Genomic DNA, 22,663 nt, shown 5'->3' with positions numbered 1-22,663 from the left:
GAAGTTAATTTTTCCTATGAAGATAGGTTGAGGATACGGAAGCTGCACTCTCTGGAATGAAGCAGAAGTAAGGGGGATGTGACTGAAGTGTACAAATGAAAATAAAAATAAATATATATAAATATCATGCTGAAAATATTTAATCAAGACGGGACTTGAAGCAATGAATTTAAACAGAACAAATTTATGTTTAGAAAGGATACAGGAAATAACTGGTTTGGCAACAGATTTGTGGATGAGTGGAACAAGTTCTGGAGTAACATTAGTTAAGTGAGAATCTTGGAAGAGTCCCAAGAAACAAAATTGTTAATTACATAAAATCCAAACAATTTTGCAACCCAGGGAGGCATGGATTTAGAGCTTATCACTCCTGCCCTGCACAAGTGCTACACCATTATGGCATGGTCTTGGATGCAATGGAAAACCAGCTAAATGCAATGTAGTGTACAATTATTTTACAGTCACTGTGTGATTGAGTACAGAAAAAGTGCAAAAGGAATGACTGAATGAACAGGCAGAATGCTCTTAAACAAATAGAACCCAGAGAGTAGCAGTAAACAGAGTGAAATTGGAGGCAGAGACAGTAAAAGCCATGTTACTGAAGGTATAGTATGCACCCCATATCTGTTTCTTATTAACAAGGACGTAACATGTTCTGCTGATGATACTAGAATCTCATGAAAGTGGTGTACATCGAAGGCAGCAAATCCTCCAGTGGATATAATTCAAATCTTCCGGTGGGGGCTCAGATAGCAATATAATATTCAATGAGGACAAGTTTCAGTTGCTCTGCTATCGAAGAATGGAGAAAATAGATAGAAATGGAATACAGAACAAATGCAAATCATTTAACAGAGCGAAATTACCATGGGTGAGACTTCATTGTGATATGTCAGAACACTAAGACACATTGCTACCAACGGAAAAAATGACTGGGTGGATAACTAGAAGAGATACTGAGCCAATGATGATACTCTTCAAGTCATTTGCTCTATCCAGGCTGGAATACTGACAGGTTAAAAAAAAATGATTCCTATAATTCACACCCGGAAACTCTTTGAAGGGAATGGTTTCAAATCTGCCACTTAGCAGATGGTACAGAGTACCTCCAATAAAAAAGAAGGGGCACAATGAAAACATAAAAAGAGAACTTGATGAATGAAAGAGATCTCTGGCTTTTCAACGCCGTCCTTTCCTATACAATGGAACCTCGGCTTACGAGTTTAATCTGTTCCTTGACCTTGTTCGTATCCCAATCTGCTCATATGCTGAGTCAATTTTCCTCATTTAAATTAATTGAAATGCCATTAATCTGTTTCAGCAGAATTCCTGCTCTCAGGAGGCAGGACAAAATACTTGAATATGATGCTAATATCAACTCTACGGCTTATTTATCTATCAAAATTCATCTCATATAACATAATAAAAATTATAAATAACATAGAAACCATATATATATATATATATACTCTAGAATGAATAAAATACTATGTCACTATGTGACAGGTGGTGGCGGCCATTCCCTACCTCAAGCGGTTGCCCTGTAGTGGGTCAGCAGGGGAGACTTCCGCCATCCCCCAACACCACCATCCCAGTTTTCGTGAATGTGTGTTCAATTCCACTTCTCTCCTACAAGCTAACTGTGTTTGTGAATTGTGTTTTGATCTTTTAATTATCATATCTGACTTACTGATGTGACTGACTGACTTACTGACTTGACTAACTGACTTGACTGTCTGAATGACTTGACTGACTGAATGACTTAACTGACTGACTGAATCATTTGACTGACTGAATGATTTAACTGACTTACTGACCTGACTGACTTACTGAATGACTTGAAGTTAAACTTTTCACTAAAGAGGACCCTGAAATGGTATCTAGAGGAGCTGATGCATTACCATCAGTTGTATAATGTACTGCAGGGTAAAACAGAACAGAAATCCATTACAGAATTTATGCACACTCCAGTACAACCATTGACTTCAGTACCAGAACCTCTACCATCCACCTCAGCCCAGTAGGACCACAGCATAACTCTCCACTCTCTTCACAATCATCCACAAACACCAGCACCCACAATTTAAGGTAAGAAATACTATTACATATTTCTGTTGAAGTTATAGTCTTAAGCAGTAAAAACAACATATTACATCACAACAATGAGTTACAATTATATATTCACTTTTGTTTTTGTAAGATCTGGAGATCTAAAAAAAACTATTTGAGGGGGGGGGGGGAAGCTTGCATCCTGAATTTTTGCTCGTATCCAGAAACAAAAAAATTGACTGAGCGACTGCTCGTATCCTGAAAAACTCGTATGGTGGGGCACTTATAAGTCAAGGTTCCAATGTATTATGGGGAATTAGCAACTTCTGACTTCCTTCTAGAGGGATCTTGACAAGTTTCACAAATAAATTCCTGAGCAGCAGGGCTGTAGCTCATACTATGGACTGTATGCAACCAGCAGTAACAACTTGGCTGATGAAGCGTTCATCCACCATGAGGCCTGGTCCAGGACCGGCCCGCGGGGATATTGACCCCTGAAAACCTCCTATTGGTAGTCTGGTTAAGAGGTGCTAGTTCAGCCAGGAATGAGAGAGAGAAAGACAACTTAAATACATAATAGACGTGGCAGATATATTCACTAGTGACAACGAGATGAAGATCTTCTGTAGGAAGACCATAACTGCTGCATTGTCTATCTTCTCATCAGCAGCTTCTGGTTCACCAGGGTTACATAAAGTTGCCAAATCTCTGTTCTTACCGTTTCTCTCTCTTATATCGATGATGGCACCAGCCAGATTTTAATCATTAATTAATGTTGTAGATGGTTCCCAGCTCTGGCTAGTGGTCTCTTGTTCTTGCTAGACTAGCTAGCAAACAATTTGCTAACGTTGCTGCATACAACCCATTGGTTTTACTATGTTAATCCACATACGCAGATGAATGAAGTGAGACTAAAAGTGTAGCCAGTGAGCCTACGTGCCTAATTCCCATAGTTTCCACCAGAGGCCAGGCCTCTCGGTGGGCGTGCCAGCCTGCCCACCCCTGCCTCTACCTCACTGTCTCAGTGGCCTTCATTCAGTCAACAAGGCCTCTCTCTCCCTCGCTGGGCATGGCCCTCCCGGGCCATGGGCACTTAACACACTGCCTATGTACCCCACGACATTGCAAATAAAGTAAGAAGCCTCCGAAGCCTTATCATTACTCCCCAATACCAAGAACCACCAATTAACCCATAATAAACGGTGGAAGCGGTGGTCGCAGCGGTTGTGTTGCCCGAGGAGGGAAGGAAAAGGAATGAAGTCGTCTTCACTTCATCACCCCACACAAGAAGCATCCCTCTCTCAACGAGTTATCCTGATGTCACGTCAGCATTCAGACACAGGTAAATGCAGGATCCAGCCAAATTTGCCAAATTTCTTCAAGAAATGTAAGTGGCATCACCTGGCACATCACAGCGCCCCACGCTGTTTCTCAAGTCACGTGTTCAGTGTCACTTGTATGTTGCTGCTGTTGTTTTTCAGCTCTGCAAGGCTAATTCAGCAAATCAGAGGCGAGTTTGTGGTGATTTCAGCATCCAGTGTGGGTGTTTCTCCAAGTGGGTATGTGGGAGAGGAAGCGGCAGGGTTCCTCGCCTCGCTCACACCTCACCCGCCTACCACCACACTCCGCTACTATGTACTCACTCCCTCTGCTGTGTTTTCTGCTGTTTTCCGTGTGAATTCATTTCCAGAGCTGTGTATCCGAGTGCCCAAGGCTACTTGAAGCCATGTGGATCACCAAGCCACGTGGATCACCAAGCCACATGGAGTGGATGATGTCACGTGGATCTACAAGCCACGTGGGTTACCAAGCCACACGTCCCAGGCCACATGCTGTGGTCTGCTGCCGCATCACTCCACTGACGTCACCTCACGACATCACCCACAATGCTGCCCGACTTCATGACATCACCCATGATGCCCGACTTCACGACATCAGCCTGACATCACCTTGCGACATCTGCTGACGTCACCTCGTGATGTCACCCCGTGACATCACCTCATGACACCATGCCTGATCGACAGTGTTAGTTTCACAGTGAGCAATATGTTGTATTGTTGAGAAGATTGAGAGAAGATATGTTGTGTGTTAATTAATTCCTCTCAGTGTTCTCACATGTTCATGTATAGCTTAGTGTCGATTTTTTGCACAGAAAAGCATCATTTGCTAGTAAGCCATGTTGTACCACATGTGCAGTGCGGGTGTGTGTAGTTTTTCTTGTGTCCTGTGTGATCTTGAGCCCAGACCACTGTGTAGCACGTGTTACTTGTCACCCAGTGTGACCCATGCATTTGACAGCTGATATTAGTCTGTCTGTGCATCTGAGCCTCTTGTACAGAAAGCTTCTTATGTTTGCCGCTCATGACGTCCTGCAGAATCATACCTGCTATGATTCCCATCAAGATTTGTTTTGCTTCACCTCCAGATTGCCTTGTCAGAGTGCAGTTACATGTAGAGAAACAAGTCTAAGGATGCTTAGACTAACCTCTGCTATAACTCCAACTGCCAAGAGAATGACACTCGTCAAGCTGCAGTTAGACCTGATGGCAAGCGCTGTGTCAGCCTCGTGTCATAGCTTCAATGAGCAGCCTGCACAAAGATGATGTCACTCTGACTGCTAGCCCACTCACTCCAGTACGGTGTATGATGTTACAACTCCCAGATGTTTCGCCGAGTCGTCTCTGCCACGATTCACTTCATGCTTGCCAGCAGTGACAGCCCCAGCGACAGTACCAGTCGAGAAATGTCCTCCTGAGTCACTTGCCAGAAGAAGTCCTATCCAGTTGCCGAGTACTGACAACGTCTCACTCGAGAGCACCAGCAGGTTGTGCCCCAGGTTGAGTGAAACCTGCAACAACTCCAATGACTGCTTCACTGTTCCGGTGGAGACCATACCCTGTTATGTCACAGCTCAGCCGCAGCGATGTCTCCTGTGTTGTAGTATCTGTCCAGACGCAGGAAGGTGTGCAGTGATGTCCATCAACGCTCACTGCCTTTGACCACGATGTTTTTAGCACACCCCACCTTTTTTTTTCTTCCCTCCTTGTAGGAAGTTTTTTTTTCCATGTCCATAAGTATATATATGTTTTTGTGTTCTGTGCCCTGTTCCAGTGAGAGAGAGACCAAGTTTTTTTTACCGCCAGTCATGGTCGAGTTGACCATGTGGTAGGTGGCCGAGCGAAATGTAGCCAGTGAGCGTACGTGCCTAATTCTCATAGTTTCCACCAGAAGCCAGGCCTCTCGGTGGGCATGCCAGCCTGCCCACCCCTGTCTCTACCTCACTCTCTCAGCGGCCTTCACTCAGTCAACAAGGCCTACTCTTCTCTCCCTCGCTGGGCATGGCCCTCCCGGGCCATGGGCACTTAACACACTGCCTGTGCACCCCACGACATTGCAAATAAAGTAAGAAGCCTCCGAAGCCTTATTACTCTCCTCTACCAAGAACCATCAATTAACCCATAATAAAAGGTCGTACATGAATTTGAAAAGAATATCAAACTTTGCTCTATTATTTTCATCTTCGATTAATCCTTGATCATCCAGAGAGTGATTGCAGCCTTATTGTTGTCGATGATGGTTTGGGCATATAAAAGCTCTCTCCACTGTAACTTGTCAAGATCTTCCTCTTTCACAAGTGTTAGAAAATACATAGCTAGTTTCACAAGTGATTCCAAGCTTCTTTTACTTGGAAGAGCTTCTGTGGGATCCAGCACACACAACGTAGCAACAATGCTATCCTTTTCAAAGTGGAATCTCTTCTTCATCTGTACTCATATTTGTACAAGCAACTGCCGACAGTGGAAACGAAATAACTGTTCTTTTTCCTGAAGAGGTTCAGTCACCAGCAGTCCCTCACAGAAGGCCTTGGTCAGATGAGAAAAGCTCCAGTGGCTGCTCATCATATGACTCAGACCTGTGTCAGGAAACACTTGTCCTGTTTCCTGACAAAGCTTACCTAACATAACCTCACCTCATGTCTTCTGCCAAGACCGAGATCTTCCAGACTAGTAAAAACCTGCTTCCCATGAATCAATGGCAGCTAGATGTTGTGAATGGATTACATCTTGTATAATCAGACCAAGGATACTATAATACTCATCAGAAATTGTCTGTACAAAGTATTAAGTCATGAGTGTTGAGACTGAAATCTGATGTCCATCATGTCAACCTTACCCAGCGAATTAAAAAATAACAGCATGTATTTTGTTCCATGTGTCATCATTATGTATTTGTATAGCATCATCAATTATGTTCGTCCTTGCATCGCTTTAAAAATATGGCTATAGAGCGTCCCATTGCTCCAAAAATTTTGACATTACCTCTAGAGTGCCATCTAGTTTGTAACAGCCTGACCATCTTGTGACAAGGATTGTGTCACTGTCTGGATCAACTGGAACTCATGATTCTGTTTGTTATTACATGAGAAAACAGCAGCATATTTCCTCCAGAAATGAATCCTGCCACGAGGGTAAATAGCTAATGGCATATCTGGAGCACATGAGCGGCATATACAGCCTAAGACAAATTCATTTGGAAAATTCTTCTTGAAAAGTGCCTGGAAACCACCTTTTGATTCCAATATGGTAAGGCACTTGTTATGCTGTCCACAGGAATTTCTCTAGCTGTAAATACCTCTTACCTCTATAAGTTCACATTGTGAACTTCTACAGCATCTAGCAGCACTTCTTATTTTTGACCTTTCTTTGTCAGAAAATCTCATTGTAAGCACCACTTCTTGGGAAACTGGCACGTCAGTATTTACAGAAAGGAGGCTATAGTTTCCTTTTATAAAATACTTCTGGCAATATCTCTGTCTGGGAAAAAGTTTCTTAAAAACATTTACCATTTACCATGGAAGAATGACATGTGCTCTGCCATGACAAATGAGAGGATTCATTTTCCTTTTGCAAACACATCATGCTGAGCTAATCCTGATACTTTTTTTTTAAATGCTGTTGGACACTATGTTCTTGGCATTTACATTTCTTGCATGCTTTAAGGAAGCTTTATGTGCCATAATATTACAATTCTTTGACTTACAATCACATAAGGTGCACAACACTGCATATTTGTCTAATGAATCAGGCTTCAACCAGTCTTGTAATTTTGGGTCATCTATCCATTCTGCCTCACAAGCTAGATGATACCATACTTTGGGTATTTTCTTTAGTGGCGTACTGGTACCACTAAATCCTGCATCTCCTGAGTCACTCATTTTAATATCACTTAAGGATATACAATAATTAGTATTGTTGTGATTAAGAAATTTTATAAAAACTTCAGTGTGGTCTGTTACAATTTTTCTTCTTAGGCAACAAGATATTGGATTAGAGTTAGTTTAAGGTATTTTAGAGTCTAGGGGAAATAATTTCCACTGAGAAACTCCATAGAATAATATTCAAATTTATTAAAGTATTTGAATACAATACTTTATCTTCTCTTTGTACATAATATTATATCTTAATACTTTATGTACAATAAATTTACAAGAATATATATATATTTAGTTCAAATTCATGGAAATATCACACTAAGAAGTAAGATTAATTTTTTCTTCCTGCAATTAAGTCTTCACTAATATCTACGTCTTTGCCTTAACAAGACTGTCTAAACTCAAACTACAAAATGTACAAGATTCAACAAGACCTTTGAATCCAGCCGTAAAGGAGGCAGAAAGCAAGAGTTTGTCTGAGAAGACGTATCTCTAAGGATTGCTGAACTGACCAAGAATATAAATATCAAAATCTTCAGAGCAATGAGGAACAAACTACGAGTCAGCTCTAAAGCCTAATTCTCAAACCCATTCAAACTGTATACACCTAAGAGAGAACCAATGCATATACAATCAGTAGTCAAGGCTAGAATAGGGAGTGGACTGACTCCCTGCCAGTCTGTTGACCCGCCATCAGGTTGGATCACGTGACCCAAACGTCAGTAAGCCGGACATAAACAAGTGAACAATTTACCTGATGGTTCCGAGACTTTTGTATGTTCTATATACATATAAGAAATCCTACCTAACAATAATAATAATAGCTAAAAATCATCAATATCGATAATAATAATAGTGATAATACCATGGTATATTTTATATACTGACAGAGAATAATATAATGCAGAAAGTCTCTATTTTAGCTATAAACGGGGACTTTCGCCCTATAATATTAAGTGATAATCATATTCTCTTACAACAGTTAAATATTACAGGATGACCTATCTCCAAGATACAACAAGTATAATAACCTCAGTGCGTGTGTATACTTCCAGAGTCACTAACTCACGGAACTTCTGAAAAGATTGACTGACTACTGACAAGTACTGGACACAACTAGTGCCTGTCTAATACATGTCATTTGCTACTGGTTCAAGAATACAGTACTTGATTTATTTTTTCCTCAGAATGCATCAAAACTCCCATGACTGCCTGTGTTTTTTACATTTTACCAACAAGATCCCAAGCTGAATCCCCAAATCCCAATATCTTGGGAAAAGTTCCAAAGAGTAGCATCACAGGTTATTAGAGAGGACTGCGTGTCTCTTTTCATTGGTGTCAGATCTGGGCAAGTTTATGTTATGGGCTTGTTGTCTGCAATTCTTGACGAAATGTCAAGAGTAGTGCAGTTTGATGAAGACTTGTTTTCAAGAAATTCGCTTCTGCAGATGCAGAGGGCTCTTAGGAAAAACCTATGAGAACTCCATGTTCAACCTTAGTGCTGTGGTAAGTGGAAGTGGAACAGGTGCCATGGTGTGAGTGGAAGTGAAGGTGCCATGGTGTGAGTGGAAGTGAAGATGATAGATAGTCTTGATGTGTTGTAATATTTGCGGAGGAAAGAAAATGTATCGCTGATTTCCGCAAATGTGAACTGTGCGAAAAATTCAACCTGGGTTTTATATTTTTGAAGACGGAGATGTCAAATCTTCTTGGTGTAATGATGATTATGCCATCTACATAAGAAAGCCAACTGACGAAAGATGGAGGGAAAACACTGAGCTTTAAGATGTTCCATATAGAGATTTGCTAGGACTGCACTTAACGGTGAACTGCATAGGTAAGCTGGAGGTCTTGGAAGGAGAAACAATTAACCCCTAAATTGTCCGAGCAGATCTACGTTCACATGCGTAGTGCTCCAAAAGTAGATCTATGTTTTTTTTACATATTTTCAAATACGTATAACAAAAAAAAAAAAGGTAGATCAAAGTTTTTTTACATGTTTTCAAATGTAAAAAAAAAAAAGATTACTTTTTTTATATACTTTCAAACGTTGAAAAAATGTAGATCTACGTTTGGACAGTTTAAGGGTCAAAACCGACACATAGTTCAAGGAAACCTACAAAGTCATGGGCAGGAAATGTTAAATCAATATTGTCATAAATTTTCTGGTGTAGGAGATTACTGACTTGTGAAGAGCGAGGTCACGTCCAGGCTGGAGATGGAGTTTCTTGTTCCTTGTGATGCTGTTGCAGATGCAGTTAAGGAAGTCTCCTGAATGTTTCAGATGTGTAGAACTGATGGTGTCCAAAAGTTTAGACAGATAATTAAACAGAATGTTTACTAGCTTGAGAGGGCATCACATATTCTGGAGGAGACTGGTCTCAGTGGGATCTCTAGTTCATGGGTCTTTAGCAGACTGGTTTCAATGGGATCTTGAGTTTGTGCCTTGTGGAAACAAGCCTTAGTGAGGATGTTTACATTTGTAAGTGTGAGATTCATAGGTGTCAGTCGCCGAGTAGGTCGAGTATTTTCGACTAATAGTCAGTGGTGTTCATAATGACAATATTACCGTTCTTGGCAGTGTGACAATGATGTTAAGAGTCTTCAGTCAAAATTTTAAAAGCAGTGATGTACTGGCAAGAAATAACAGGGAAAACTAGGTGTGGAGAGGACCGAGGTGATGATAATCTTGAAGATAACCATTCAGGAAATCAGTGTTGCTGTAGTTTTTGGTGATGTAGTAGTTGGGGTCTTGTAATTTAATTATGAATGTTGCGAACTAAAGGCTTGGGATGAGGTTTTGGTTTCAGAGTTGGATAGGAAGCACATAAAAAATTTGCATGTCTGATCTATCCAATTGTTTGACTGGTGTTTTCACAGAGGTGGAACCTGAGGGTGAATCTGAGGATTTTGCTGAATGTTTCCATGCTGATTCTATTACGTCTTATTTCTACAGAATATCTGGTCATGTTGCCTCGGGGTGTGATATCTAAAATTGTAGCCTTACCAGGGTTTATCTGTTTATGACTTAAAGTCCACTCCGTTTGAAGGTGAAACATCTCCAGTAAAGGTTCCATACAACTTTGTCTGACTCTCTGCCAGTGTGACGGTATCTCATACCAAAACACACAGAATTTTCTTCAGATTTGACTGTTGCTTCTCGATCATTTCATTGTTAGACATATGACGACTGTTTTTGTAATTGGTTTATTTATTGTTAGATATACGTACGTTATTTTAATAGGTTTATCCACCCTAACCTAACCTAACTTAAAGCGGAATTTGAAAAACAGAAGCATTTAGAAACAGATAGAATAACACATCCAAAAAAGAGGAGTAGGTGAGGCAGGTGCCGGCGACAAGTGCAGCAGTGGCAGAGAGATGAGGTACTTACAGCGTTGCAAGTATTGATGTCAGTGTTGGTCTTGAGGAACTCGAGCACCTTCTCCAAGTTTCCTGCCCTCGCCGCCCTCAGGAAGCTGGCGCTCCCATCAGTCTGTCAGAAACAAAAAATACAAGTTACATAACCACAATTAACACCAATTAAAAAAAAGTTCTCTTTAAAAATGTAACTCAAAAAAAATTTAAAGACAATACAAATGATATAAATATACAGTGGAACCTCAAATATCAAACTTAATCCGTTCCAGGAGCTAGTTCTAAATTCAAAAAGCCTGAAAAGCGAAGCAATATTTCCCATAAGAAATAATGGAAATACAATTAATCCGTTCCAGAAGCCCAAAAATATTCACAAAAAAAAAATACATTTTATAGAGATTAATTATAGTTTTACATACACACAACAAATATAGTGTTCAATTATGTATTAATAAATTTAAATAAACATATAAAATAACATTTTTACTTACCTTTATTGAAGATTGGTGATGGCATCTGGAAGACAGGGAGGAGGAGAGAGGGAGTTGGGGTTAGTATTTGGAAGGGGAATTCCCATCCATAAGGACTTTAGGTATCAAAGTCCTCTCTGGGGTTACTTCCCTTCTCTGTCTTTTAATGCCACTAGGACCAGCTTGAGAGTCACTGGACCCCTGTCTCACAAAATAACTGTCCACAGTCCTCTGTTTCTGGCACCTCTGTATTATTTCCTTCTTCAAATCTATCGTGTTTCTCACTTTCTTTACCACAGGGGTACCACTAGCAAGTTTCTTCAGGCCCATGGTATCTTATTTCACAGTCCCACAAGCACTAAACACATTGAAATAATCATAAAATGTTTGAGTGAGAGTGCAGGTTAGTGTTCACTCAAGCATCAACAAAACCAGACTGGCTCACGGCGCCTGCGCGGGGACGCGGACAGAGTGGGCTGGCGGACAGAGTGGGCTGGCGGACAGGTCTGGTACCCGACGGTTTGAAAATAGGGGCAAGTTCGATAATAGGCACAAAGTTGGTTCGAAAAAAGCGGTCGATTTTCAAAGAGTTCGATAAGTGATACATTCAAAATTTGAGGTTCCACTGTACACATCATCTAAATATACACAAAATGCTAGAACAGTGGAACTGGTTACAAGAGGAAGTAGTAAACTATGGTAAGGGCAAGGATTGAACTCGCGGCTATTGAGTCATAAAACTAGCCGCGAGTTCAATCCCTGACCGTAGCATGGCTTGTTTCCAATCGTGTCATTACAATTTTGTGAGGCGGGAAGTAGCAAGTACTAAAAACACTAGAAATTAAAAAAATAATAATAAATATTGACGAGGGAATACTGTGAGCTCAGCTCATCTTCTCTAGCTTGAAAGAATTTAAAATATGTAATTATAAGGTCGTTCATTAGACGAGCCAGACTGCAGCGCAACACTATCCAGAACAAGGTCACCCAGGGTCACCACTATCCTACTGAGGATCAATGTTTCTTTCCTCAATAGGTGCTGCTGTCTGTCCTAGTAAGTGCTGCTGTCTGTCCCAGTAGGTGCTACTGTCCATCCTAGTAGGTGCTTGTTGTCTGTCTCAGTAGGTGCTGCTGTCTGTCCTAGTAGGTGCTGCTGTCTGCCCCACTAGGTGCTGCTCTGTCCTAGTAGGTGCTGCTGACTGTTCTAGTAGGTGCTGCTGTCTGTCCTAGAAGGTGCTGCTGTCTGTCCCAGTAGATGCTGCTGTCTGTCCTAGTAGGTGCTGCTGTCTGTCCCAGTAGGTGCTGCTGTCTGTCCTAGTAGGTGCTGCTGTCTGTCCCAGTAGGTGCTGCTGTCTGTCCTAGAAGGTGCTGCTGTCTGTCCAAGTAGATGCTGTTGTCTGTCCCAGTAGGTGTTGCTGTCTGTCCCAGTAGGTGCTCCTGTCTGCCTTAGTAGGTGCTGCTGTCTCTCCCAGAAGGTGCTGCTGCTTGTCCCAGTAGGTGCTGCTGTCCTAGAAAATGCTGCTGTCTGTCCTAGTAGGTGCTGCTGTCTGTCTTTGTAGGTGCTGCTGTCTGTCCCAGTAGGTGCTCCTGTCTATCCTAGTAGGTGCTGCTGTCTGTCCTAGTAGGTTCTCCTGTCTATCCTAGTAGGTGGTGCTATCTGTCCCAGTAGGTGCTGCTGTCTGTCCTAGTAGGTGCTGCTGTCTGTCCCAGTAGGCGCTGCTGTCTGTCCCAGTAGGTGCTGCTGTCTGTCCCAGTAGGTGCTGCTGTCCCAGTAGGTGCTGCTGTCTGTCCCTGCTGTCTGTCCCTGCTGTCTGTCCCAGTAGGTGCTGCTGTCTGTCCCAGTAGGTGCTGCTGTCTGTCCCAGTAGGTGCTGCTGTCTGTCCTAGTAGGTGCTGCTGTCTGTCCCAGTAGGTGCTGCTGTCTGTCCCAGTAGGTGCTGCTGTCTGTCCCAGTAGGTGCTGCTGTCTGTCCTAGTAGGTGCTGCTGTCTGTCCCAGTAGGTGCTGCTGTCTATGCTAGTAAGTGCTGCTGTCTGTCCCAGTAGGTGCTGCTGTCTGTCCCAGAAGGAGCTGCTGTCTCTTCTAGTAGGTGCTGCTGTCTGTCCCAGTAGGTGCTGCTGTCCTAGTAGGTGCTGCTGTCTGTCCCAGTAGGTGCTGCTGTCTGTCCTAGTAGGTGCTGCTGTCTATCCCGGTAGGTGCTGCTGTCTGTCCTAGAAGGTACTCTGTCCTAGTAGGTGCTGCTGTCTGTCCTAGTAGGCGCTGCTGTCTGTCCTAGTAGGTGCTGCCGCCTGTCCTAGTAGTTGCTGCTGTCTGTCCTAGTAGGTGCTTGCTGTCTGTCCCAGAAGCTGCTGCCGGCTGTCCTAGTAAACTCTTCTAGTTGTCCCAGTAGGTGATGTTGTCCAAGTAAACTCTTCTAGTTGTTCCAGTAGGTGATGCTTTCCAAGTAAACTCTTCTAGTTGTCCCAGTTGGCATTGCTGTCTGTCCCAGTAGGTGCTGCTGTCTGTCCCTGCTGTCTGTCCTAGTAGGTGCTGCTGTCTGTCCTAGTAGATGCTGCTGTCTGTCCCAGTAGGTGCTGGTTGTCTAAGTAGCTGCTGCTGTCTGTCCTAGTAGGTGCTGCTGTCTCACTGCTGTCTAGGTGCAGCTCTAGATGTTGCTGTTTGTCCTAGTAGGTGCTGCTTTCTGTCCAGTAGGTACTGCTGTCCCAGTGTCCTGTAGTAGTAGGTGCTGCTGTAGGTGCTGCTGTCTGTCCTAGTAGGTGCTGCTGTCTGTCACAGTAGGTTTTGCTGTCTGTCCCAGTAGGTGCTGCTGTCTGTCCCAGTACGTGCTTGCTGTCTGTCCCAGTAGGTGCTGCTGTCTGTCCCAGTAGGCTGCTGTCTGTCCCAGTAGTGCTAGCGTGCTGCTGTCCCAGTAGGTGCTCCTGTCTGTCCCAGTAGGTGCTGCTGTCTGTCCTAGTAGGTGCTTGCTGTCTGTCCCAGTAGGTGCTGCTGTCTATCCTAGGAGGTACTGCTGTCTGTCCTAGTAGGTTCTCCTGTCTATCCTAGTAGGTGCTGCTCTCACAGTAGGTTTTGCTGTCTGTCCCAGTAGGTGCTGCTGTCTGTCACAGTAGGTGCTTACTGTCTGTCCCAGTAGGTGCTGCTGTCTGTCCCAGTAGGTGTTCCTGTCTGTCCTAGTACGTGCTGCTGTCTGTCCCAGTAGGTGTTCCTGTCTGTCCCAGTAGGTACTGCTGTCTGTCCTAGTAGGTGCTTGCTGTCTGTCCCAGTAGGTGTTCCTGTCTGTCCTAGTAGGTGCTGCTGTCTGTCCCAGATGGAGCTGCTGTCTCTTCTAGTAGGTGCTGCTGTCTGTCCCAATAGGTGCTGCTGTCCTAGTAGGTGCTGTTGTCTCTCCCAGTTGGTGCTGCTGTCTGTCCTAGTAGGTGCTGCTGTCTGTCCTAGAAGGTGCTGCTGCCTGTCCCAGAAGGAGCTGCTGTCTCTTCTAGTAGGTGCTGCTGTCTGTCCCAGTAGGTGCTGCTGTGCTAGTAGGTGTTGCTGTCTGTCCCAGCAGGTGCTGCTGTCTGTCCCAGTACGTGCTGCTGTCCTAGTAGGTGTTGCTGTCTGTCCCAGCAGGTGCTGCTGTCTGTCCCAGTAGGTGCTGCTGTCTATCCCGGTAGGTGCTGCTGTCTATCCCGGTAGGTGCTGCTGTCTGTCCTAGAAGGTACTGCTGTCTGTCCTAGTAGGTGCTGCTGCCTGTCCCAGAAGGAGCTGCTGTCTCTTCTAGTAGGTGCTGCTGTCTGTCCCAGTAGGTGCTGCTGTGCTAGTAGGTGTTGCTGTCTGTCCCAGCAGGTGCTGCTGTCTGTCCCAGTACGTGCTGCTGTCCTAGTAGGTGTTGCTGTCTGTCCCAGCAGGTGCTGCTGTCTGTCCCAGTAGGTGCTGCTGTCTATCCCGGTAGGTCCTGCTGTCTATCCCGGTAGGTGCTGCTGTCTGTCCTAGAAGGTACTGCTGTTTGTCCTAGTAAGTGATGCTGTCTGTCCTAGTAGGTGCTGCTGTCTGTCCTAGTAGGTGCTGCTGTCTGTCCTAGGTGCTTGCTGTCTGTCCCAGTAGCTGCTGCTGTCTGTCCCAGAAGCTGCTGCCGGCTGTCCTAGTAAACTCTTCTAGTTGTTCCAGTAGGTGATGCTGTCCAAGAAAACTCTTCTAGTTGTCCCAGTTGGCATTGCTGTCTGTCCCAGTAGGTGCTGCTGTCTGTCCTTGTAGGTCCTGCTGTCCCAGTACGTTGCTGTTGTCTGCCCCAGTACGTGCTGCTGCCTGTCCCAGTACGTGCTGCTGTCTGTCCCAGTACGTGCTGCTGTCTGTCCCAGTACGTACTGCTGTCTGTCCTAGTAGGTGCTGCTGTCTGTCCTAGTAGGCACGGCTGTCTGTCCTAGTTGGTGCTGCTGTCTGTCCTAGCAGGTGCTGCTGTCTGTCCTAGTAGGTGCTGCTGTCTGTCCTAGTAGGTGCTGTTGTCTGCCCCAGTACGTGCTGCTGCCTGTCCCAGTACGTGCTGCTGTCTGTCCCAGTACGTGCTGCTGCCTGTCCCAGTACGTGCTGCTGTCTGTCCTAGTAGGTGCTGCTGTCTGTCCTAGTAGGCACGGCTGTCTGTCCTAGTTGGTGCTGCTGTCTGTCCTAGTACGTGCTGCTGTCTGTCCTAGTAGGTGCTGCTGTCTGTCCCAGTAGGTGCTGGTTGTCATAGTAGGTGCTGCTGTCTGTCCTAGTAGGTGCTGCTGTCTGTCCCAGTAGGTGCTGGTTGTCTGTCTTAGTAAGTGCTGTTGTCCTAGTAGGTGCTGCTGTCTGTCCTAGTAGGTGCTTGTTGTCTGTCCTAGTAGGTGCTGCTGTCTGTCCTAGAAGGTCCTGCTGTCTGTCCCAGTAGGTGCTGCTGTCTGTCCTAGTAGGTGCTGCTTTCTGTCTCAGTAGGTGCTGCTATATGTCCTAGTAAGTCCTGCTGTCTGTCCTAGTAGGTGCTGCTGTCTGTCCTAGTAGGTGCTGCTGTTTGCCCCAGTAGGTGCTGCTGTCTGTCCCAGTAGGTGCTGCTGTCTGTCCTAGAAGGTGCTGCTATCTGTCCTAGTAGGTGCTGCTGTCTGTCCTAGTAGGTGCTTGATGTCTGTCCCAGTAGGTGCTGCTGCCTGTCCCAGTAGGTGCTGCTGTCTGTCCTAGAAGGTGCTGCTATCTGTCCTAGTAGGTGCTGCTGTCTGTCCTAGTAGGTGCTGCTGTCTGTCCCAGTAGGTGCTGCTGTCTGTCCTAGCAAGTGCAGCTGTCTGTCCTATTAGATGCTGCTGTCTGTCCCAGTAGGTGCTGCTGTTCAAGTAGGTGCTGCTGTCTGTTCTAGTAGGTACTGCTATCTGTCCTAGTAGGTGCTGCTGTCTGTCCTAGTAGGTGCTGCTGTCTGTCACAGTAGGTTTTGCTGTCTGTCCCAGTTTTTGCTGCTGTCTTTCCCAGTAGGTGCTTGCTGTCTGTCCCAGAAGGTGCTGCTGTCTGTCCCAGAAGGTGTTCCTGTCTGTCCTAGTACGTGCTGCTGTCTGCCCCAGTAGGTGCTCCTGTCTGTCCCAGTAGGTGCTGCTGTCTGTCCTAGTAGGTGCTTGCTGTCTGTCCCAGTAGGTGCTGCTTTCTATCCTAGTAGGTGCTGCTGTCTGTCCTAGTAGGTTCTCCTGTCTATCCTAGTAGGTGCTGCTGTCTGTCACAGTAGGTTTGCTGTCTGTCCCAGTAGGTGTTCCTGTCTGTCCTAGTACGTGCTGATGTCTGTCCCAGTAGGTGCTGCTGTCTGTCCTAGTAGGTGCTTGCTGTCTGTCCCAGTAGGTGCTGCTGTCTATCCTAGTAGGTGCTGCTGTCCTAGTAGGTTCTCCTGTCTATCCTAATAGGTGCTGCTGTCTGTCGAAGATGGAGCTGCTGTCTCTTCCATTAAGTGCTGCTGTCTGTACCAATAGGTGCTGCTGTCCTAGTAGGTGCTGTTGTCTCTCCCAGTAGGTGCTGCTGTCTGTCCCAGTAGGTGTTCCTGTCTGTCCTAGTACGTGCTGCTGTTTGCCCCAGTAGGTGCTCCTGTCTGTCCCAGTAGGTGCTGGTTGTCTTAGTAGGTGCTGCTGTCTGTCCTAGTAGGTGCTGCTGTCTGTCCCAGTAGGTGCTGGTTGTCTTAGTAGGTGCTGTTGTCCTAGTAGGTGCTGCTGTCTGTCCTAGTAGGTGGTTGTTGTCTGTCCTAGTAGGTGCTGCTGTCTGTCCTAGAAGGTGCTGCTGTCTGTCCCAGTAGGTGTTGCTGTCTGTCCTAGTAGGTGCTGCTTTCTGTCTCAGTAGGTGCTGCTATTTATCCTAGTAAGTGCTGCTGTCTGTCCTAGTAGGTGCTGCTGTCCCAGTAGGTGCTGCTGTCTGTCCTAGTAGGTGCTGCTGTTTGCCCCAGTAGGTGCTGCTGTCTGTCCTAGTAGGTGCTTGCTGTCTGTCCCAGTAGGTGCTGCTGCCTGTCCCAGTAGGTGCTGCTGTCTGTCCCAGTAGGTGCTGCTGTCTGTCCTAGAAGGTGCTGCTATCTCTCCTAGTAGGTGCTGCTGTCTGTCCTAGTAGGTGAAGCTGTCTGTCCCAGTAGATGCTGCTGTCTGTCCTAGTAGGTGCTGCTTTCTGTCCCAGTAGGTGCTGCTGTCTGCCCCAGTAGGTGCTGCTGTCTGTCCTAGAAGGTGCTGCTATCTGCCCTAGTAGGTGCTGCTGTCTGCCCTAGTAGGTGCTGCTGTCTGTCCTAGTAGGTGCTGCTGTCTGTCCTAATAGATGCTGCTGTCTGTCCTAGTAGATGCTGCTGTCTGTCACAGTAGGTTTTGCTGTCTGTCCCAGTTTTTGCTGCTGTCTGTCCCAGTAGGTGCTTGCTGTCTGTCCCATTAGGTGCTGCTGTCTGTCCCAGTAGGTGTTCCTGACTGTCCTAGTACGTGCTGCTGTCTGCCCCAGTAGGTGCTCCTGTCTGTCCCAGTAGGTGCTGCTGTCTGTCCTAGTAGGTGCTTGCTGTCTGTCCCAGTAGGTGCTGCTTTCTATCCTAGTAGGTGCTGCTGTCTGTCCTAGTAGGTTCTCCTGTCTATCCTAGTAGGTGCTGTTGTCTGTCACAGTAGGTTTTGCTGTCTGTCCCAGTAGGTGCTGCTGTCTCTCCCAGTAGGTGCTTGCTGTTAGTCCCAGTAGGTGCTGCTGTCTGTCCCAGTAGGTGTTCCTGTCTGTCCCAGTAGGTGCTGCTGTCTGTCCCAGTAGGTGCTGCTGTCTGTCCTAGTAGGTGCTTGCTGTCTGTCCCAGTAGGTGCTGCTGTCTATCCTAGTAGGTGCTGCTGTCTGTCCTAGTAGGTTCTCCTGTCTATCCTAGTAGGTGCTGCTGTCTGTCCTAGTAAGTGCTGCTGTTCTAGAAGGTGCTGCTGTCTGTTCTAGTAGGTACTGCTATCTGTCCTAGTAGGTGCTGCTGTCTGTCACAGTAGGTTTTGCTGTCTGTCCCAATTTTTGCTGCTGTCTGTCCCAGTAGGTGCTTGCTGTCTGTCCCAGTAGGTGCTGCTGTCTGTCCCAGTAGGTGTTCCTGTCTGTCCTAGTACGTGCTGCTGTCTGCCCCAGTAGGTGCTCCTGTCTGTCCCAGTAGGTGCTGCTGTCTGTCCTAGTAGGTGCTTGCTGTCTGTCCCAGTAGGTGCTGCTTTCTATCCTAGTAGGTGCTGCTGTCTGTCCTAGTAGGTTCTCCTGTCTATCCTAGTAGGTGCTGCTGTCTGTCACAGTAGGTTTGCTGTCTGTCCCAGTAGGTGCTGCTGTCTGTCCCAGTAGGTGCTTGCTGTCTGTCCCAGTAGGTGCTGTTGTCTGTCCCAGTAGGTGTTCCTGTCTGTCCTAGTACGTGCTGCTGTCTGTCCCAGTAGGTGCTGCTGTCTGTCCTAGTAGGTGCTTGCTGTCTGTCCCAGTAGGTGCTGCTGTCTATCCTAGTAGGTGCTGCTGTCTGTCCTAGTAGGTTCTCCTATCTATCCTATTAGGTGCTGCTGTCTGTCCCAGATGGAGCTGCTGTCTCTTCTAGTAAGTGCTGCTGTCTGTACCAATAGGTGCTGCTGTCCTAGTAGGTGCTGTTGTCTCTCCCAGTAGGTGCTGCTGTCTGTCCTAGTAGGTGCTGCTGTCTGTCCCAGTAGGTGTTCCTGTCTGTCCTAGTACGTGCTGCTGTCTGCCCCAATAGGTGCTCCTGTCTGTCCCAGTAGGTGCTGGTTGTCTTAGTAGGTGCTGCTGTCTGTCCTAGTAGGTGCTGCTGTCTGTCCCAGTAGGTGTTGGTTGTCTGTCTTAGTAGGTGCTGTTGTCCTAGTAGGTGCTGCTGTCTGTCCTAGTAGGTGCTTGTTGTCTGTCCTAGTAGGTGCTGCTGTCTGTCCTAGAAGGTGCTGCTGTCTGTCCCAGTAGGTGTTGCTGTCTGTCCTAGTAGGTGCTGCTTTCTGTCTCAGTAGGTGCTGCTATCTGTCCTAGTAAGTGCTGCTGTCTGTCCTAGTAGGTGCTACTGTCCCAGTAGGTGCTGCTGTCTGTCCTAGTAGGTGCTGCTGTTTGCCCCAGTAGGTGCTGCTGTCTGTCCTAGTAGGTGCTTGCTGTCTGTCCCAGTAGGTGCTGCTGTCTGTCCCAGTAGGTGCTGCTGTCTGTCCTAGAAGGTGCTGCTATCTGTCCCAGTAGGTGCTGCAGTCTGTCCTAGTAGGTGCAGCTGTCTGTCCCAGTAGATGCTGCTGTCTGTCCCAGTAGGTGCTTGCTGTCTGTCCCAGTAGGTGCTGCTGTCTGTCCCAGTAGGTGTTCCTGTCTGTCCTAGTACGTGCTGCTGTCTGCCCCAGTAGGTGCTCCTGTCTGTCCCAGTAGGTGCTGCTGTCTGTCCTAGTAGGTGCTGCTGTCTGTCCTAGTATGTGCTGCTGTCTGTCCCAGTAGGTGCTGGTTGTCTGTCTTAGTAGGTGCTGTTGTCCTAGTAGGTGCTGCTGTCTGTCCTAGTAGGTGCTTGTTGTCTGTCCTGGTAGGTGCTGCTGTCTGTCCTAGAAGGTGCTGCTGTCTGTCCCAGTAGGTGTTGCTGTCTGTCCTAGTAGGTGCTGCTTTCTGTCTCAGTAGGTGCTGCTATCTGTCCTAGTAAGTGCTGCTGTCTGTCCTAGTAGATGCTGCTGTCCCAGTAGGTGCTGCTGTCTGTCCTAGTAGGTGCTGCTGTTTGCCCCAGTAGGTGCTGCTGTCTGTCCTAGTAGGTGCTTGCTGTCTGTCCCAGTAGGTGCTGCTGCCTGTCCCAGTAGGTGCTGCTGTCTGTCCCAGTAGATGCTGCTGTCTGTCCTAGTAGGTGCTGCTATCTGTCCCAGTAGGTGCTTGCTGTCTGTCCCAGTAGGTGCTGCTGTCTGTCCTAGTAGGTGCTTGCTGTCTGTCCCAGTAGGTGCTGCTGTCTGTCCCAGTAGGTGCTGCTGTCCTAGTAGGTGTTGCTGTGTCCTAGTAGGTGCTGCTTTCTATCCCGGTAGGTGCTGCTGTCTGTCCTAGAAGGTACTGCTGTTTGTCCTAGTAAGTGATGCTGTCTGTCCTAGTAGGTGCTGCTGTCTGTCCTAGTAGGTGGTGCTGTCTGTCCTAGTAGGTGCTGCCGCTTGTCCTAGTAGGTGCTGCCGCCTGTCCTAGGTGCTGCTGTCTGTCCTAGTAGGTGCTTGCTGTCTGTCCCAGTAGCTGCTGCTGGCTGTCCTAGTAAACTCTTCTAGCTGTTCCAGTAGGTGATGCTGTCCTATTAAACTCTTCTAGTTGTCCCACTAGGTGATGCTGTCCTATTAAACTCTTCTAGCTGTTCCAGTAGGTGATGCTGCCCTAGTAAACTCTTCTAGTTGTCCCAGTAGGTGATGCTGTCCTAGGTAACTCTTCTAGTTGTTCCAGTAGGTGATGCTGTCCTAGGTAACTCTTTTAGTTGTCCCAGCAGGTGATGGCTTTCTTAGCAGGTGCTGGTGTCTGCGCTTGTATGTAGGTGGCCATGTCTTCCGTAGTAAGTGCGACAGGTTCCTTGTAAGACTGCCTCCTTGAACCACACTCTCCTCGCACCTACGTTATACAAAGCAAGCTGAGTGTGAATTCTTAAACTAATCACCCATAATAAGTGAGAGAGAACCTCAACTCACTCTCTCTCTCTCTCTCTCTCTCTCTCTCTCTCTCTCACACACACACACACACACACACACACACACACACACACACACACACACACACACACACACACACACACACACACACACACACACACACACCTCAAATGAGTCACAGGAAAGTCATAAAGTATTTCTTCAGCCTTAGAGTTGTCAGAAAATGAAACAATCTGGAGAGTGAGGTAGTGGATGCAGGATCCATACATAGCTTTAAGATGATGTACGATAAGGCTGTTGGAGCAGGGAGAGAGCGGACCTAGTAGCGACTAGCGAAGAGGCCAGGAGCCGTAGCTATGAATCTATCCCTGCAACCACAAACAGGCACCTTTGTACTTTTGATATACCTTTGAAGAATTTCGAGAGTATATCTACTCTCTGAGCCCGGCCATGGGCCAGGCTCGTCTGGTGCTCGCCTGGTCAACCAGGCTGTTGCTGCTGGAGGCCCGCTGCCCCACATAGTCATCACAGCCTGGTAGATCTGGCACCTGGTGAAGATACTTGTCTAGTTTCCTCTTGAAGGCTTCAACACTTGTTCCAGCAGTGTTGGTAAGATGTTGAAAAGTCTGGGACCCCGGATGTTGATACAGTGTTCCCTTATTGTCCCCACCGCACCCCTGCTCCTCACTGGGTTTATTTTACACTTCCTCCCATATCTCTCACTCCAGTATGTTGTTATGGCAGTGTGCAGATTTGGGACCAAGCCCTCGAGTACCTTCCAGGTATACATTATCATGTACCTCTCTCTCCTCCGCTCCAATGAGTACATGTTCAAGACTTGCAGGCGTTCCCAGTAGTTTAGGTGATTTACTGGCTCAATGTGAGCTGTAAACATCTCTGTATTTTTTCCAGCTCCGTTAACCAACACTGTTAACTAGTGTTGGTGGTGTACGGTGTTTAATGTTACTGTCTGGTGCCGGTGACGAATATGTCACATCAATAACAATGACTGACTCTATAACCCACAATTTCGCCAACGGAGCAAATGTTACTACAGAATATTTTATGTCACAACAAACTTGTAATGTGACAATGTGATTCTAGTATAATACACTAGGTGGGATGATCCCGCTTCCACCTCACTCAAGATTTATCCAGACTGACGAACCTCCAACCTGACATTAGCGACCTCAATGTTCTGCTGACAGGAGTCCCAGCAGGCGTGACAGCTGTCAAAGGCAATACACACGAAGAATGACAACTTACTATAATATATATATATATATATATATATATATATATATATATATATATATATATATATATATATATATATATATATATATATATATGCAAAACAACCACTCTGAAAGAATAGAGAAATTCCAAGCGCTTTCGTGACTACTCACGACTAATGACTACTGAGTAGTCACGAATGCGCTTGGAATTTCTCTATTCTTTCAGAGTGGTTGTTTTGCATATTTTGAAATCACCTGTTTACTGTGATCTTATTGCATATA

The 22,663-nt window shown here is 46.1% G+C and overlaps 1 protein-coding gene across 21 annotated transcripts in view; it reads right to left on the bottom strand.

Annotated features, from left to right (window-relative positions):
* Positions 1-22,663, bottom strand: part of LOC128689421 (ankyrin-2) — a 989,227-nt gene that overhangs the window by 387,052 nt on the left and 579,512 nt on the right. For all 21 annotated transcript variants that reach the window (XM_070086289.1, XM_070086299.1, XM_070086296.1 and 18 more), the window contains one exon: positions 10,656-10,757. In XM_070086289.1, coding sequence (XP_069942390.1) covers positions 10,656-10,757 — 102 coding nt within the window. The remainder of the gene's footprint in view (positions 1-10,655; positions 10,758-22,663) is intronic.

This window comes from Cherax quadricarinatus, chromosome 18 (assembly GCF_038502225.1).
Source record: "Cherax quadricarinatus isolate ZL_2023a chromosome 18, ASM3850222v1, whole genome shotgun sequence".
In the NCBI taxonomy this organism is placed as follows: Eukaryota; Metazoa; Arthropoda; class Malacostraca; order Decapoda; family Parastacidae; genus Cherax; species Cherax quadricarinatus.
This window is presented reverse-complemented; position numbering and strand designations above follow the sequence as displayed.